The 17,902-nt window shown below is 45.6% G+C and overlaps 1 protein-coding gene across 1 annotated transcript in view; it reads right to left on the reverse strand.

Annotated features, from left to right (window-relative positions):
• NFE2L3 (NFE2 like bZIP transcription factor 3) overlaps nucleotides 1–4,770 on the reverse strand; it is a 28,872-nt gene extending 24,102 nt beyond the window's left edge. Inside the window, exon 1 of the mRNA XM_069462036.1 lies at nucleotides 3,891–4,770. Coding sequence (XP_069318137.1) covers nucleotides 3,891–4,466 — 576 coding nt within the window. The 5' untranslated portion in view covers nucleotides 4,467–4,770. The remainder of the gene's footprint in view (nucleotides 1–3,890) is intronic.
• Nucleotides 4,771–17,902: the final 13,132 nt, after the last annotated feature.

A 17,902-nucleotide genomic window follows, 5' to 3' on the forward strand; every position in this document is an offset into this window, starting at 1 on the left:
AAGGAACCAACCCTGTCAGCACCTTGATCTTGGACTTCTCACCTCTAGAACTGTGAGATTATAAATTTCTGTTTAAGCCACCCAGTCTGTGGCATTTGGTTATGGCAGCCCTAGCAAACTAATACAATGACTTAGGCCACCCTTTCCCATACGAAGACTATAAGTGTATCTTTACAACATCCTTTAGTAAGCAAAATGAAAATCCTTCTGTGAAACTCTGCCATACTGCAATGTATGTAATAAGACTATTTCTATATCAAACAGGTAGTGTCTGAAATTTCATCTCCGTGCAATAGCCCAGGCATTAGGGGCTATCTCTGATTTTGAAATGAAAAATAATTTTACTTTAACAATCAGGGACCTTCTTTCTTTTCCCTTTACTCTTAGAATTAAATATTGACTGTGTCAGATTCTCTCTGTCACCTGAAGAAACAAGCCAAATGAGCAGTAACTCAGGAGGCCCTCCTGGTCCCCTCACCCAGCAGAGGGTGGCTGTCACGGAGCTTGAAACTACATCAAGAGGACTAGAGGCTTTCTCAGTTCCAAAGTGGCAACAGCTCTCTAAATACTGAAGCTGTCTGTGGGGAGCTGCCACAACTTCAAATATGTATGCACGTTCCATTCTACAAAAGCTGTCCATTTCTTTGTTTAGCCCGCACACACACTTAGTGTTACTCTGAAGAAAACGTGCTTCCTTGGTTGTAAGTGAATGGCTGTGGTTAGGAAGGGAAGCATGCCGGCCCTGGGGAACTCCGGAGTCTGATGGGCCCCACTAAGAAGTGAAACCAAAGCCAGACTTCTTTTGACACGTGGAAAATCCCCTACTGTAAAATAATTTTGCACATGTACAAAAATATGGAAAATTATACTACAAAACCAGAATCGCCTACAACTCAAATGTAGGCTACTGGAACGATCTATTAAAACAAACAAACAAACAAACAAACAATTCCCCCCCCCCAAAAAAAAGACCTATGATGTTTCTCTGAGGCAAAGCACTCCCTCTCTTCAAAATTAATAGTAGCTAACATTTACTAAGCACTTAAGACACACTTTTCAATTCTCATATCAACCCTATAAGGTAGGCACCTTTTAATATTCCCATTGTGCAGATGAAGCACAGGCCAAGCAACTTGTCCAAGGTAACAGACCTACAAGTGGCAGAGCCCCGCGCTTCAAAACCAGGCAGTCTGACTCCAACACACCTCACTCTCTTAACAGCCAAAGCCAGACATACAAACAAGCCAAAAGGATAAAATGAGTGGGGACAAGTGAAGGTGGGTAGGTTGAGGATGGAGCAGCTATAATCCAGGCCCTGTGCTGGCCTCCCCCATTTAATTAGCACAACTCCCCTCTGGGGCAAACAATACTCTCCCACCTGACATATGAGACACTGAGGCTTGGAGTGATTCCAGTAGCCCGTGGGAGGGCGCATTTGCAAGTGATGCTCCCAAACCCAGGTTTGGCTGAGTGCAAAGACTGGTGTTGTTTTCCCAGCCCATTTTCTCCCACAGTCATTGTAACCAAAGTGTTTCCTCTGCATTATGAACAGTACAATCTGCTTTTAAAAGTCAATCTAGGCCGGGCGCGGTGGTTCACGCCTGTAATCCTAGCACTCTGGGAGGCCGAGGTGGGCGGATCGTTTGAGCTCAGGAGTTCGAGACCAGCCTGAGCAAGAGCGAGACCCCATCTCTACTAAAAATAGAAAGAAATTATATGGACAGCTAAAAATATATATAGAAAAAATTAGCCGGGCATGGTGGCACATGCCTGTAGACCCATCTACTCGGGAGGCTGAGACAGGAGGATCGCTTGAGCTCAGGAGTTTGAGGTTGCTGTGAGCTAGGCTGACGCCACGGCACTCACTCTAGCCTGGGCAACAGAGTGAGACTCTGTCTCAAAAAAAAAAAAAAAAAGTCAATCTAGCATTGGAGAGTAGTTATCCTGGGGAGTTGGGGGCTGAGTCACCCCACCTCAGATCCACGTGTGTCCAGAGAGCCTGTGTATAGTGTAGGTGCTTAATTAATGTGCCAATCTGGAAGCAAGGAGACTCAGGTTCTGGTCCCACTTCTGGCATTAATTAACATGTGGCTTTAGCCAAGTGCCCTAACTTTGCTAGGCTTCTATTTTCCTTAAGCACAAACTGGATATAAGGGTGCCTGGCCTGCGTACCTCACAAGGCTGATGTAAAAAGCATTACCAACAACGGTGAATCAGCTTGGAGAAGAGTAAGGTGCTTGACATATGATCTTTGCCGGTTTGAACATAACCAGGTCATCCCAGCAGCTACCACGATCCAGCAGGTGCACACATGGCAGCCCAGCCGGAGAAGGCACCGCCAGGAGAATGGCCCTGTGTGAACTTCACTTTCTCCCCTAGGAAAGCTGAACTCAAGGTGATCTGGCTTCGCCTGGCCCCCAGAGCTACCTCCAAGGCAAGCCTGCCTGTCTAAATAGGTATTAACCAGGTGATGCTGGTAAGGAAGTTCTTGAAGAGCAAACAGCCTCCTCTCTCCCTCCCTCCAGGTCGCCATACACTCTGCAAGCAGGCTGGCATTCAACTGTGAGGGGGGCAGGGTGCCATCTGGTACAGCATCCAGCACCAGGTTTCAACCCTGTATGTTACAGAAGCAGGAAAGGTGGAAGTACAGCAGGTATGCACTCATTAGGAGGCAGAAGATTCAGGTGAGACAGACCCTATAGGCTCCAGATGGGATGAGTAAGTGGGGAAGAGCCTCCTACTCCACCAAGGAGTCAGTGAGAGAGCCCACCAAGACTCCCTCACTAACCCCCACCCCATTAGTTGTGGTCCCCAGGAAGAGGAAGGGATCAGATTAGCATAACAGTGAATCACCTAGCACTTTGACACAATGACCCCTCCTGGAGAGGGTGGAGAAGCTCGTCCGGCAACTGCCTACACAAACGGCAATTCTGAAGAGCAGCAAACAAACCAGTTTAGCCCCAATTCCCATTTTGCATAAAGACTGAACTCCACAAAAACAACATCCGGGGAACACTTGTTCACTACCAGTTGTTAACACTAATTTGGGCCAAGAAAGAATTTTAAAAATGCTCTGGAAGGTGGTTTTGTAGAAACTGACTCTAAGGCACCACGGCAGCACCAGACAGTTCAGTCAACAGACCTTGGAAAACTTTGTAACAAGAAATTAAGCCAGAGGAGGGCTTGCCTCCATAAACCAAAAGGAACTTGTTAGTCGCTAAGCGACCGTCAGAGTACCTGTTTTCTTTATGCTAATAGGGGGTTACACAAGTTCCAGGAGGGAGAGTTGTTAGGTGAGGGGGATGGTTAGGTCACAGAGGGACTGTCTGCCGGCTGGCCTTGAAGTGGACACTGCCCACAGCTCCTTAATCCTGGGAAGCGGCAAAAACGAACTGCAGTTAGGTTAAAATCGGGGCGAGGGTCACTGCGTTAGGCGATGAGAGTAGGTCTTAAGAGAAACGTACATCCTCCCAGCGGCCAAGGCCTCCTTCGTATCCTCGAGGTCGGGCACAGGTTCCAGAGATAGACATCTCAGTGTACATTAGGTAATGAACGAAGACAGTGGGGAAGAAAATTAACACCTTCCCTTTTCCCCACTCCACTCCCAAACTGCTCTTGCCAGCCATCAAACACAAGGTGTTCTCTACAACCAAATGGATAATTTCACCCACTTCTTGTTCAAGAACCTAAAAACCATAGCGACAGCACCAATAGCCTTCATTTGGATTCACAAAAAGGAGGAGCAGCATCGTCTGTGAACCTACAACTACCCAGGAGCTAAGAGTGGAAGGACAGGGCGGGTGTGCCCTCTGCCTAGGTCCGTCACAAGCCTGGAGGGCTCCTGGCAGGTGTAGACGCCGCACCTCGCTCGCGTCCCGCTCTGCGGTTACCTCGCTCGCGCATCCGCCAGCGTCCGGCACCTGAGCCGTCGGTTCCGCGGGTGCCTTCTCCTCATTCTCCTCCTCCTCGGCGGCCAAGGGGCTACTCTGAGTCGCTCGCGGGTCCCCGCCGCCCCCCTGAGCAGCCTGGCTGCCGCCGTCCAAGCTGGCGCCTACTCCTCCGGCCGACGAGGCAGCGGCGCCGAGCAGCCCGTGGGCCGTGTCCGTGTCCCCTGCCGCCACGCTGTGCACCAGCCACGCATCCACCCGGGTGCGGGGGATGAACGGGACCCCTAGCGCGCGCACCTCCCGGAGCAGGTGGCCCTCGGGCGCCGCTGCGGGGTCCGGCTCCCGGCCCTTGGGGTGCAGCCAGCCCGCGCGCCCCCACCCTCCCGAGGCCGGGAAGGGGCTGAGCGCGTGGGCGGAGCTGGCCGGGCCGCCCAGAAGCAGCAGCTCATCCCGGAGCAGGGTGGGCTGCGGCAGCAGCAGGTAGAGGTCCAGGTCCACGTGGAGCCCCGCCAAGCTCAGCAGGATGGTGAGGTGCAGGAGGCCGCCGCCGGCCGACCACCACGGCTTCAGGTGCTTCATTTCCCGCTGCGCGCCCGCGGACGCCCCTCCTGGCGCCCGCGGGTCCCAGCGCTCCAGCCGCCGCGATGGCACGTGAGGACCCGCGCGCCTGCGGCACCTGCCTGGAAGAGACAGAGAAGCGAAACAATGGACCCTGGCGCGCAGCGGCCGTCGCGGGCTCCCGGAGCCGGGCACAAAGGCGCTCCCTCGGAAGCCGGCACAGTGCCTAGCGCGGCCCAGGATCGGGAGAAACGAGGGAGGAGCCACCTGAGCGCGGAGCCCTCCCGCCCCTGCGCCCCGCAGCCCCGCGCCTCGGCCAAGCCCCGCCCCCGGCCGCGGGCGCAGCTGCCGGGAACACGCCCACGGCGCCCAGGGCCCGCGCCCGTGGGAGGGGCCGCGCGGGGCGGGGGGAACGCAAAGCTTTCTGGGAGCAGAAGTTGTTCTGGGCACCGGGACCCCCCCCCCCCCCCCGCCTTGCAACCCTGTGGCCCGGAGCTCGGCCACCGTAGCTGAAAGCTGGGAGTGGGAGTTGGGGACGGGGGGGGGGGGAGGGGGGGCCGTAGGTGGGTGGGATGGGACAGGATTTGTAGACAGCGGAGAAAGTTACTGGGCAGCCGCCGCGGGGTACCTGGCAGCTTGCAAAGGGCTTCCACCCACGTGAGGACAGTTGGGTGGCGCAACAGTAGGCTGGGGAGTTTGACCCCTGGATTCAGATCCCAGGCCCACCACCCGCCGCTTTGATGAGTTACTAACCTCTGTCTCAGTTCCCTTATCTGTAAAATGGGAATGATAGCACCTGTCAAATAGGGACGTGGTGTGGTCAGATGAGAGATTACATGTAAAGTCCAGAGTTTGACATATAAATGCCACAGTGGCTATTGGGATCAAACAGTATTCACGCCCCCCCCCCCCCCCCACTCCTCACTATCAGTATTCCCCGCGTGCTCTGCACGTTGCTAGGCCTTGCCTGTTGTATCCTTTGCTCCTTAAGCAAGGGCTAAGAGTTCCAGCTCTACTGTTAACCCCATATGAGTTCACATCCCCCCCTTCACTACTTACCAGCTTGGACCTTGAACAAATCTGTCACTTTCTCTGTGCCTCAGTTTGTTCACTGTAAAATGAGACTCTAACAGTAGTACTTCCCCAGCAGCCTTTTGTGAGCCCCAAATGAGATAATGCATGTAGACCACTAACCACAGGACTGGATGGGTAGGAAGTGCTCTCTGTTACCTACTGTTTGTGTTACCCATCCTCCAAGGCTTCGCTCCAAAGCTACATCCTCTGAATTTTCACCAGTTGGGTTTAATCTCTCCTGCATCTGTTCTCCCACAGTTCTTTCTCCATATGCCAACATTGCAACATTTGGCCCATTCTACTTTGTTCTGTAGTAGAGAATGGGTCTGATTTGCCCATTATGAGTTCTTGAGGGCAAGGAACCTGTTTGGTTCACCTTTGTGCCTGCACAGTACCCAGCACTGGGCCTTGCAAATGTAGGTTTTACTAACCCTCACTCGCTTCATTGGGGGGATGCCCAGTTGAGGCTTGGCAATTGTGTAAGAAGTTGAGCAAGAGTTATTTTAAAAAACCCCTTCTTCTACCTGGTTTTCTCTTCTCTCTCCTGGGGCTGGTGTGATAAGAGATTTCAGTTTGCCTGTTGGGGCCAGGGCACATTATTAAGTTTGACCACCATACATTTATGTATCTAAGAAGAAGCAGATTTCGTAAAGTTGCTTTTGCTTTAGGCCTTGGAGGATGGAATGGGCTAAAGATGGTAAAGAGGATGAAGAGAGGTGATTGCCGGGTTAGCAAAATCTGGGACAGAAGCCCTGTTCACAGCACTTAGTCTCTGAACAGGGGACTCGGTGATTTGGCTCAGTAAATGCCTGCTGCATTCAGGTTTTTACTGAGGACCTACTAACTGCTACATACTGTGCTGGAGGCATGAAGTATATGAAATGGAGTACTTTTGTTCAGTATGTTTATGGTTTCCTCAGGGAGAGTAAGTATAAAGTTGTGAAATGCTTTGAAATAAGAGAGAGAATATACTCAAATGCCAAAACATTGAGATGGATCTGATCTTGGAAGCCAAGCAGGGTTGGGCCTGGTTAGTACTCGGATGGGAGACTGCCTGGGAATACTGGATGTTGTAGGCAAAAAAAAAAAAAAAAAAAAAACACCAAATATTGATATGTAAATTACTTCGAGGTCTATATAGGAAGTACAATAAACCAGTTGAGAGCAGAGGTGACACCTTCTTCAAGGGGATGCCTTCCAGAATCTTCCAGAATCACACAGATGATGCTCAGAAAATGTTTTTTTCAGTTACATTGAGGAAATCAAAGTTGAGATGTGTTTGAGGGGTCTCAGTAGACTAGGAACAGGAAGAACATTCAAACTTCTTTTCTAACATGAGTTGGGGAGTGGGCTGACCCCTCACCATTTTACAGTGTGAACTATAACTATATAGAACCTGTCAGACTGCACACTTCAAAAGTGTGGCTTTAACTCTGTAACTTCCAGACTGGTGGAAAGGAGGACACGTAAAAGGCCACACAAGAGACTCATAATCAGTCCTGCATACCTTGACCTTAATCACAGCAAAAGGTCCCATTTTAGGAGGATAGAGAGAACAGACATTAGAAGGAAAGATTTCTATAATATTTAGTTTTATGTCTAGAACCCCTCCATCCAGGAATAGCCAAGTGAAAAGTCCAAACCATTGTCTTGTAAGAACCTACAATTATGAAATCCTTACATCTGTACTATTCGAAGAATGGTCTGAAGCTGGTGCCAGTGTGCAAACTATTTGTTTCTGATCCAGATGAGGTAACAGAATTGAGAGTGTTTAGAAATTTTTATAGCAATTTGACATCGCTGCAACATCCAGCACATCATCTGTGGGGTTGTTTCTTTTTTATGCCTTTGTAATTTTATTTTTCTAGAAATGGATTTCTATTTTATTTCACAAAAGTACTAACTTGCAACAAATTGAAAATTAAAAAAAAAAAAAAAAAGTTGGTCCTGCATCAGAGTTAGTTGGAGAAGCACCGCCTTAAATGGTATCCTTGGTAGGTGGGCGGCTTGTACGATGACTTCCTCCCTTTCCCTTGAGTGTAGGCCGGATCTGGTGGCTTGCTTCTAACAAATAGAATATGGCAAAAATAATGGGATGTCATTTTTGAGATTAGGTTACAAAAAGATGGAGTGGCTTTTGTCATGCTTACCTCTCTCTCCATCTTTCTTACTCTTCCTCTTGGAGCCCTCACTCTGGGAGAAGGAAGCTGTCATGTTGTGAGTAGTCCTACACAGATGCTTATGTGGCAAGGAACCGGTGTCCCTGGCCAACAGCCAGTGAGGTGCCAAGGCCTGCCAACAGCCACTTGAGTAAACTCAGAAGCAGATCCTTCCCTAGGTGAGGCTTGAGATAACTGTAGCCCTAGCTGAATCCCTGATTGCAGCTTTTGGGAAAGACCCTGAGCCAGAGGATGTATCTTCACTGACCCAGAAATGAATCTAAGATAATAAATGTTGTTTCAAGTCACTACATTTTGGGGCAATTTGTTACATAGTTCTAGATAACTAATATACCCTGTGTTAGAGGTGGACATCAGACAAGTTGAAGGAAAAACTAAAAATGCAACTGCAGTTGTGTAATGAATAATTTATAACTATAAAATGACATTACAGTAGTACATTCTGGTCCCTAGATGCAATTATCTGGCTTAACTCTTTAAATGTAACATTATAACTTGCCATGAACCATAGTTACCACAAAAACATAGTTACCCCTGGCTGGTGTGAGGTGAGCACACCATGGCAATTTCTTGTAAACATCTAAAAACTTTTTTTGTTGTTGTTGCCCAAGCTGGAGTGCAGTGGCATCATCATAGCTCACTGCAGCCTCAAACTCCTGGGCTCAAGCAATCCCTCTGCTTCAGCCTCCCAAGTAGCTGGGACTACAGCTCACCACCATGCACAACTAATTTTTCAAATTTATTTTGTAAAGACTCAGTCTCGATATGTTGCTCAGGCTGGTCTCGAACTCCTGGATTACAGGCATGAGCCACTGTGCCTGGCCAAAATAGGAAAACCTTTTTCTCTTCTCTGTGTTCTCACACACCACTTCTGACAACCAATGTGTGGGTTTTCCACACCAAGCAATTCTCCAGTTCTCTGTGGCCACCAACCAGGTGTCCATCAAGTCCATTCAATTCTGACACCATCTACCTGGAGTTAGCAGACCCCACAGGTTGAGGCTCGCTCAGTCTCACAAGACTCCCCCCATCTCAGGTCTGTGCCTCCCAAACATCTGACTGATGGGCTGTAAATTGGGGGTTCTCATGACCCCCTCCTCGGATTTGATAATTTACTAGAATGGCACAAAAAACTCAGGGAAACATTTACTCATGTTTGTCTATCTATTATAAAGGATACAATAAGTAGAAGAGATGCACAGGGCAACGTATGGGAGAGGGGCACGTAGCTTCCCTGCCCTCCCCAGGTGTACCACCCTCCCAGCACCTCCACCTGTTCAGCAGCCCAGAAGCTCGCCAAACCTTGTCCTTTTGTTTTTTTTATGAAGGCTTCATTATGTAGGCATGATGGATTACATCACTAGTCTCTTTCCCCTCCCCTGAGATTGGAGGTGGGGTGTAGGGGACGGTGTGGGGCTGAAAGTTCCAACCCTTAATCACATAGTTGGTTCTCCTGGCAACCAGCACCGCATCCTTAGGGGCAGGCCAAAAGTCACCTCATTAACATAAATAAGCTCAGGTGTGGTTGACAGGGGCTTGTCATGAATAACAAAGGATGCTCCCTGCACCTGTATTCGTCCAGAGCTATTTCAGGAGGGGAGCCAGTGACATAAACCAAACATAACAAAAGATGCTCCTGTCATTCTTCTTACTTAGGAAGTTATAAAGGTTTTAGGAGCTCTTCGCAGGAGCTAGGGATGAAGGCCAGTTATATACATTTCTTATTATATCACAATATCATAGCATCTATCCAAAATCAGCAAGAAAGAAAACAGGTCAAGATCTTGGCATCCATCCAGAGTGATGGAGATAGGTGACCTTTCAGACAATTCAAAATAGCTGTTCTGAGGAAGCTCAATGAACTTCAAGACAACACAGAGAAGGATTTCAGAAGCCTATTAGAGAAATTTAACAGAGATTGAAATTTAAAAAAAATCAAGCAGAAATCTTAGAGCTTAAGAATTCAATTGACAGACTGAGAAATGCATCCGAGTCTCTCAGTAGCAGAATTGACCAAGCAGAAAAGAGAATTAGTGAGCCTGAAGACAGACTATTTGAAAATACACAAGTCAGAAGAGAAAAAAAGAAAAAAGAATAAATAAGAATGAAGCGTGCCCACAAGATCTAGAAAATAGCCTCAAAAGAGCAAATCTAAGAGTTATTGGCCTTAAAGAGGAGGTAGACAGAGAGACGGGGGTAGAAAGTTTATTCAAAGATCTTGGCATCCTTCTTTTAGAAAGTACCTGTTAATATTAGCCATAGGAAATTTAAATTTGTGCTAGAAATCCTAGTAATTAAGCAAAATAGCTTATTAAAGTCCAAGACATAAATTAAGATATAATCTGTATTATCTAGGAGGAAGAATTAAGTATAGCTAGTTCAAAACAGGCATAGTCACTAGAACTTAAAAGAGTCTGTAATCATTAAGACATTTTGCCAAAAGCTTCCGCAAAACAGAATAGGCTTATGAATGGCCTAATTTGTTGTGTAATACCAATCTCGGTGATGATGAATCAACAGATACTTAATAAAGAGGATAAGTTTATGCTGCTTTCTTCTTAGTCTATAATCTTCTGCAAATTTGACTTTAAAGTTGCTTTGGACATTGTGATGATGATGATGATCACCATCTGCGTACTCACATGTAGCATTCACAATACATAGCAGCTCCAGTGTACTAACCCCTGCTCTGTGCTGGGCCCTTTTCCTGCATTTACCCCTCACAGCCACTCTATGAAGTAGGTATTACCTCCATTTTATACTGTCTAGAGGAAGACACTGAGGCTCAGGGACATGCCACTCTCTGCCCCAAAACATGCCCTTCAGTAGATTGCAGAGCCAGAATTTAAACCCACAATCCGTCAACTTCCCACTGCGGTCCACCTCTCCTCCGCACTGCTTTGCTTGCATTAATGTTTTGTTGCATTACTCATCCTCCTCTTCCTGCAAGAGGGAATGCCCTTCTTCAATCAATACATTCTTCCCACAGCTTTTGAAAGTGTAAAATCGGCTAAAATCTTCTTTTCTTTCCTGCAAAGTTTCAGAAGAAATGAAGTATTGGTTTTGTCCGTCTGCATGATCCCTCTTTCTTGATCTTTCAGAAACGAAAAACAACCAACTCTGTATTTACAGCCCTTTATCTCGTTGCTTGGCTCTGGGGATTCCTGCACAATTTTGGTTCCTATTGATCCATGCCAACTTCATTTACCATTAATGACATACATAAAGCACCCGTTGGTGACAGCCACTGGGATACAAAGACAGTCAAGGCAAGAGCTTGCAGTCTTATTAGGGAAGCAGAATGTGCACAGGGTGGAATGCTCACCACTGACTTAGGAGACTGAACTCCTCATGCAAGAAATATGTTTGTTTAAGGCCAGGCCTATGCCAGAGAAATCACAGGCTAAATAGGCTTGCTGCCTCCCACCTAGTCTCTGTGGTGTGAATTAGAATTCTTACATTCAGGTTCAGGGTCCAGAGTCAGTAGTTGCCGTGTGTGTGTGTGTGTGTGTGTGTGTATGTGTGTGTGTAAAGGAGTTGCAGAGGACAATAAAGGAATTAGAAAGAGGAGGGTTTAGGGGACGTTGGAGTCAAGCTGATCAACAGGGACTACGAAGTCTGCGAGTTTACAGCATACACATTTGGGAGAAAAGGGGAACTATCTTTGCCAGCTGTCGTCCTGTCTGTCAGATCCAAAGTGCTGGACCCAGAAATGATTCTGGGCCTGGTTCTGTTTAACCACTCACATGAAATCTACTATGCTAGTCAGGGTGGACTAATCACTGCAACTAACAACCCCTGAATCTCAGTGGCTTAACCCAATGAAAGCTTATCTCTTGCTTATTTTACACTTCACAAAAAGGGTGTGAGACAAAGGAAGTCTATGCTCTTAAGGTCATTTGAGGACACAGACTCTTTCCTTACTGTGTCTCTGTCCTCTTCTAGATCCTCAGAGTCCTCTCCGTTCAGCTGGTGGATGGAGCAAGAGAAGAAGAAGCATGGGGAGATTCTATGGGCCAGGCCTGGAAGTGGTGCTCATGAACTCCACTCATACTCCGTTGGCCAGAGCCCGGCTGTGTGGCCATACCTAGCTGCAAGGGAGGCTGCAAGTTGGACCTAACTGTGCCAAGACCAAGAGGAGAGCATAGATAGCTGTTTTTGTCACACTTGGTGAGCCACTGTCTCTTGGCTTTATTCTGTATGCCATTCATTCAAAAATCACTTATTCAGCAACTATTGAGTATCTCACTCTTTTTGACTAGGAATATTCTTTTAGCCACTCATAGTGAATTAATATACTAGAGTGGCTTGTTCATGGTAGAGAAGCACTTTACCCTGAACAGTGTTGATGTTTAGGAATTGCTGCCTGGTGAGAATGGTCAGAGTAGGTGGCACATATCACAGAAAGAGCTAGGGACTTCTGGGTCTAATCCTAGTTTGGCCCAAGCAAGTCATTTGAGAAAGGATGCCTACATCTCTGGACCTCAGGGCCTGCCACCTGCACAGTGAGGGCTTGAACCAGACAGGTTTCTAAGTTCCCCTCTCACCCTGAGGGTCTCTGAAGTCACTGAAAACAACTGAGGAATTATGTTAGATTATGACCAAACTTTAGTGTTTTTGCTCAGCTATGTGTCTTTCAGCCCTCAAAGCATCACCACGTGGCTTTGGAAAAGAAAGCAAAATATAGCACACTCTACTCTTGGTTAAGTCTCCATCTGGAAGAAGATTCTAAAAGGCATCTCTCTGACTTCAGGATTATCTCACTTTTTTGTCAGTACATGCGCCTGCCTGATGACATTGTGAAAGTCTAACACTCATATTGATCTGTATTCCCTAACTTCACACTACTTGACTGTAAGACAGTAGCACATGAGTAAATTGGATTGTAGGCAAAGTCACTAATTATCCACAAAGTAGCAAATCCAAGTACCCATAATTGGGAATTAATACAAGCATGGTTTGCAGAGGCCAAATTTATTGCTCCTTTGCTAGAAGAAACTTTAGTTTTGAAGCCAATGGCCCTGATCATTATTTAATAAAGTATAAAGTTGATGGTTTTTTATTGCCTGAACTACCATTAGTTTAGCACTTGAATTTTCTTATTTGTTTAATCATCTCCCTTAAGCAAGTTTGTATTTTTTGGTAGCAGCTATAATGTTCTCTTTACTAATTCACATCAAACAACTCCTTTTCAACTGTTTCTTTGCCTATGTTGGTTTTCTCTAATTCCTGGTTTTATTGTCCTGCGTTCTGGGATCTCTACCTGATCTTAACTAGGCAGCAGCTTTCTGATTGCTAGAAGGTGGGTTCCTCAGCTGTCTATGTCCACTTCAGAGCCCCTCTAACCTCTGTCTGCCTTCTACTTACCTTCTAGAAAGGTAAATACTAGTTAAGTTTTAGTGTGCTGAATAAATGTGTCTATGATATTGCACTGGGTTGAATAGTGTTCCCCCAAAATTCACATCCACTTCAACCTCACAATGTGACCTTATTTGGAAATAGGGTCTTTGCAGATGTAACTAAGGTAAGACTCGAGATGAGGCCTGAAATCTACTGAAAGTGCCTTATAAGAGGCAGAAAAGGACACACGAAGACACAGCAAAGTGGATGCCGTGAAGACGGAGGCAGAGATTGGAGTGATGCTGCCACGGCCCAGGAAGGCCAGGAGTGAGCGGAGCCGGGGAAGTGTCCTTCCCTGGAACCTTCAGACGGAGCACGGCCCTGCCGGCACCTTAATTTCAGACCTCTGGGCCCCAGAACCGAGAGAGAATATATCTCTTTTGTCTTAAACCTCCAAGTTTGTGGTCATTTGTTATGGCATTCCAGAGAAACTGATAGAGATTTGTTTTTTATTTTGTGTCCCTTTTTTTTTGTTCTGGTTATTATATAAGAACTATTTTTATAGATTATTATTCAGCCATAAAAAGAAGGAAATCCTGTTATTTGCCACAGCATGGGTGAATCTGGAGGATGTCATGCCAAGTGAAATAAGCCAGACACAGAAAGACAGATACTGTGTGATCTCACTTACGTGTGGAATCTAAAGAAAAAAGTCAAACTCACACAAGCCGAGAGTGGAGCCGTGGTTGCCAGGGGCTGGGAGGTGGGGGGAATGGGGAGATGTTGGTTAAAGCGAACAAATTTTGTTATAGGATGAGTGAGTTCTGGGGATCTAATGTACAACATGGCGACAGTCGTTAATAATATTGTGTCATTTACTTGAAATTTGCAGAGAGAGTAGATTTTAAGTGTCCTCACCGCAACACACACACATACGCATACACACACCCAAGTGGTAACTAACTGTGGTGGTGGGTATGTTCATTAATTTGATGTGGTAATCATTTCACAATGTATTCATATGTCAAATCATCACATTGTGCACCCTGAATATATATAATTTTTATTTGTCAATTATACCTCAATAAAGGTGGGGGGAAAAGGAGCTCTTCTTGCCTTGGGTAAAAACGGGGCTCGCTGGGTCCTGAGTTTTGAGACGGTTTCAGAGCAAAGGCGTGGGAGGGAGCGTTGCTGAAGCGGAGAGTTCAGATCCTGGCACTCCAGGGGCAGCACCAGTCCTCACAGTGGAGCGAGTGACACGGGGAGGTCTGGCTCAGATGGGCAGTGGCTTGTCTGAGGAGCCCACCTGAATCCTGTACTCTGTCCCTGTCCTGCCTTCCAGGCCCGATCTGTGCTGATCCTTATTTTATCCTTTCCTCCCACCTGCAGCAGATCCCCAGAAAAGCACTACCTCAGGCTTTTATACGAGAAGCTGATTAAAAGTTATCTGTGACTTACTTTTTACAAACTGCAAATAACTTTAGTTTTCTCCCTGATTATAGAAGTAATATACGCTCATTGTAAGACAACAGACCCCACAGAAAGGAAACAAGAACTTAAAATCACCTAGAATTCTACCACCCAAAGGTAACTTTTTTCTGTGTAATAGAAACATATGCATATGTATTATTTTTTTAAATAAATTTCTATACTAACATATGAATTGTGTAATTTTTATAAAAATAGTTTGCTTTTGTATCTGATTGCTTTTAGTAACTGCTTTTTAAAAACCACTTATATTGAGTTCATCTTCCACATAAACACATTTAGTTCCACTTTGTTCTCTTTATAGGCTGCAAAGTACCCCATGTGTGTATGTTGATTTAGCTAAACAAATTGCTACCAATAAATGTTTAGATTATCAAAGTTTTGCTATTATAAACCACTCTGTGTCAAATTTTGCTTATACATATTTTTGAGTATATATCTGATTTTTATAGAGTGTAAACTTCCCAAAATTTCTGAGTCAAAGAATATAAACTTTTGGGGGAGGGTTTGATATATTCTGCCAACTGCTTCCCAGAAAAGATAGTATATGGTGACTCTCAGTACTTTTTAAAAACAGGTATATCCTAATTTTGAATTGCAGTAAATATTCCCTGATTATCTGAGTAAAACTAACATAACCTTGCTGTTACTAACACCTAGATTAGAAAGGATCTTTCAAAGACAGTTTCGCATAGTAATTTGAACTTTTTTGGAGAGCATTTTTCTTCTGTTTTCTCCTCCCTACCTTTATATCCTGTCTCATTTCGGTCTGAAAGTGCTTTGTGATCACAGTGTCCCAGTATTATTTACTACTTTGTGACTTTTATAAGCACCAATTCACTGTGAACATTACTCTCCATGATGTATGTCTTTTTACAATTCAGTGGTAAGTGCATTTCCCCAATTCTAGTGAACTATATCTCTTCAAACCTTTGGGATTGTCGAGATGAGTTAGGAAGAAACAGGATCTGGATCTGTTTCCCGCAAAAGTGTCAATATTTGTGAAAACAAAAAGTACCCCCAGTGGAGTGCCATCTGTCCTTGTCTTTGAGGGCCTGCCGGAAAATCTTTTCCCAGCCAAGAGACGATTATTTGGCATAACTGACACTGACATTCAGCACCGTGGCTTACAGATCAGAAACTGGCTTATGTAAACAGATTACTTGCTATGTGGAAACGGGAAGTGTAGAAATGTGCTTCATTTTCGAAACTATAAATGAGGAATTGTTTACTTTACCAGAGTATTTCCTGTAAGAATCTTTTAATCAGCAGGGTTACCTAGTTGATTTAAACATTTGGATCATTCACAAGTTATTTTGTTGTGCAGATTTTTAGGAAGTGAGCAGTTGATAAGGTGAGACATGAGTCCCCTCTCATAGTTTTATTACTTCAGCCGTGCTGCCTCTGAAGCAAGTAGCTCACTACTTTCTCCTGTTACCTACGGAGACTCAGCTCTGTTGCAGTTTTCAGGCTGAAGCGTAGCACACAAAGTCCAGGACATTACAGTTGCAGTCTCCAGGTCTACGCTGGTACCTCATCCCCAATACCAGTAGCGCTTCTTTTAGGAGGCAAGTGTGTCCAACGCGCTTCTGAGTATGGTCACTTATGTGGTCTGAGTTCCAAAGGAGAGTCTTAGCTACCTGGATTCCTTTGGAGAAAACTCAAGATTCCTTCCAACAGCAAACCCGAAGAGTAATTCAAGAGGTCATCTTGGGTAACAGTTGTAAAAGTTGATCATACAAATTGGGTCATTTTTGTCACACCCAACTAGAACAGAGTTGAGAGGCCAAAAGGAAAAAGCACTTAGGACACATAGCATTGCTCCAAGAATGTAAGTTCTGAGAGCCTGGCTGCTGAAAATGCCTGCTGTAACCTGAAACCAGGTTTATTTAACAGCTGCTGGAACAACCTCCTAAGACTAGTTTTCCCTATTGCTGTCACTTACCAATCAAAACTTGCCAGCTTCCGAAAACCTTACCAGTGCCAATAAACTTTCTCAAAAAACACTGCATAATATTTCTCTCTCTTTTTAAAATAAAACCTCTAATCTTCTCTTTGCTCTTTAGGCATACCCAAGACCACCCAGTCTGCACATATGCCCCAAATTGCAATCCTTTCTTCCTAAATAAAATGTTTTAACTTCAGAGATTCCTCTCTGTATTTTATTTGACTTCAACACAGTGAAATTCTTCAAAATATATGAGACAGCTTTCGGAGCCCATTTCTCCTCCTCCAGTATATTGCTTAGGGGGATGTTAGCCACTCAGAATTTCTATCCATCTGTGTCTCGTCCAGCTCTCCCTGAAAATGAATTAATTTGGGATCCTCAAACCATCTGTAGAGTCTGACTCAACAACACTCTTACAACCCCAAACACTCCATCTAGCTCTGTCATTGCTTCCAAGTTTATTTCTAACGGATACTGCCACCCCTCATTTGGACCTTCATCTAATCTCCCTCTTCCCAAGAAAAGAACAGTCGTCCCAGCCTCAATCAGGGCTCTAGGCCAGTTCCTCCAGTTGTCCCTCCCTTGGGTTGGAATAGACCTTCTCTCACTGCAAGGCAATCAGCTGTCCTGAACACATCTTAGCCAGTTTAACTAGATCCAGCTAATCCCTGAGGATCTTAGCCACCATGGAACTACATAATTCCAGCATCCAAAGACACATGGGAAAAGGCCGGGTGCGGTGGCTCACGCCTGTAATCCTAACACTCTGGGAGGCCGAGGTGGGAGGATCGCTCAAGGTCAGGACCAGCCTGAGCAAGAGCAAGACCCCGTCTCTACTAAAAATAGAAAGAAATGATCTGGACAGCTAAAAATATATATAGAAAAAAATTAGCCAGGCATGGTGGCACATACCTGTAGTCCCAGCTACTCGGGAGGCTGAGGCAGAAGGATTGCTTAAGCCCAGGAGTTTGAGGTTGCTGTGAGCTCGGCTGCAGGGCCCAGCCCTAGTACCAACTATTTCAGTGCAGAGACCAGTGCAGTAGGAGGGGAGAGCAGTGCCATGTACCAAATCATACTGAACATCACAGACTATGGTTGAAGAATTTGCATTTCACTCTGAGATGCATGGAAGCTATTAGAGGATTTTGAACAAGAGATTAATACATGCAAAACACAATACACCGCACACAGTAAGTACTCAGAAAACGTTAGCTTTTATTTTTACTTTCCTTGACTCTAAAGGAGATCGCCATTCTGCTTTATAGGAATGGTATTTTTGAATGGCCTTATTCTCTGCCTTTCTCTTCTTCTTCTTCTTTTTCTGTTTTGTCAAAGCCATAGATAAGAGCGATCATCTTTCTCTTCTTGCACTATGAGGCCCAGCTCTTGTCAGAGGCTGGACGGCCATCTCTTTGAGATGGAACACC

Source organism: Eulemur rufifrons, chromosome 29, assembly GCF_041146395.1.
Source record: "Eulemur rufifrons isolate Redbay chromosome 29, OSU_ERuf_1, whole genome shotgun sequence".
NCBI classification, from domain to species: domain Eukaryota; kingdom Metazoa; phylum Chordata; class Mammalia; order Primates; family Lemuridae; genus Eulemur; species Eulemur rufifrons.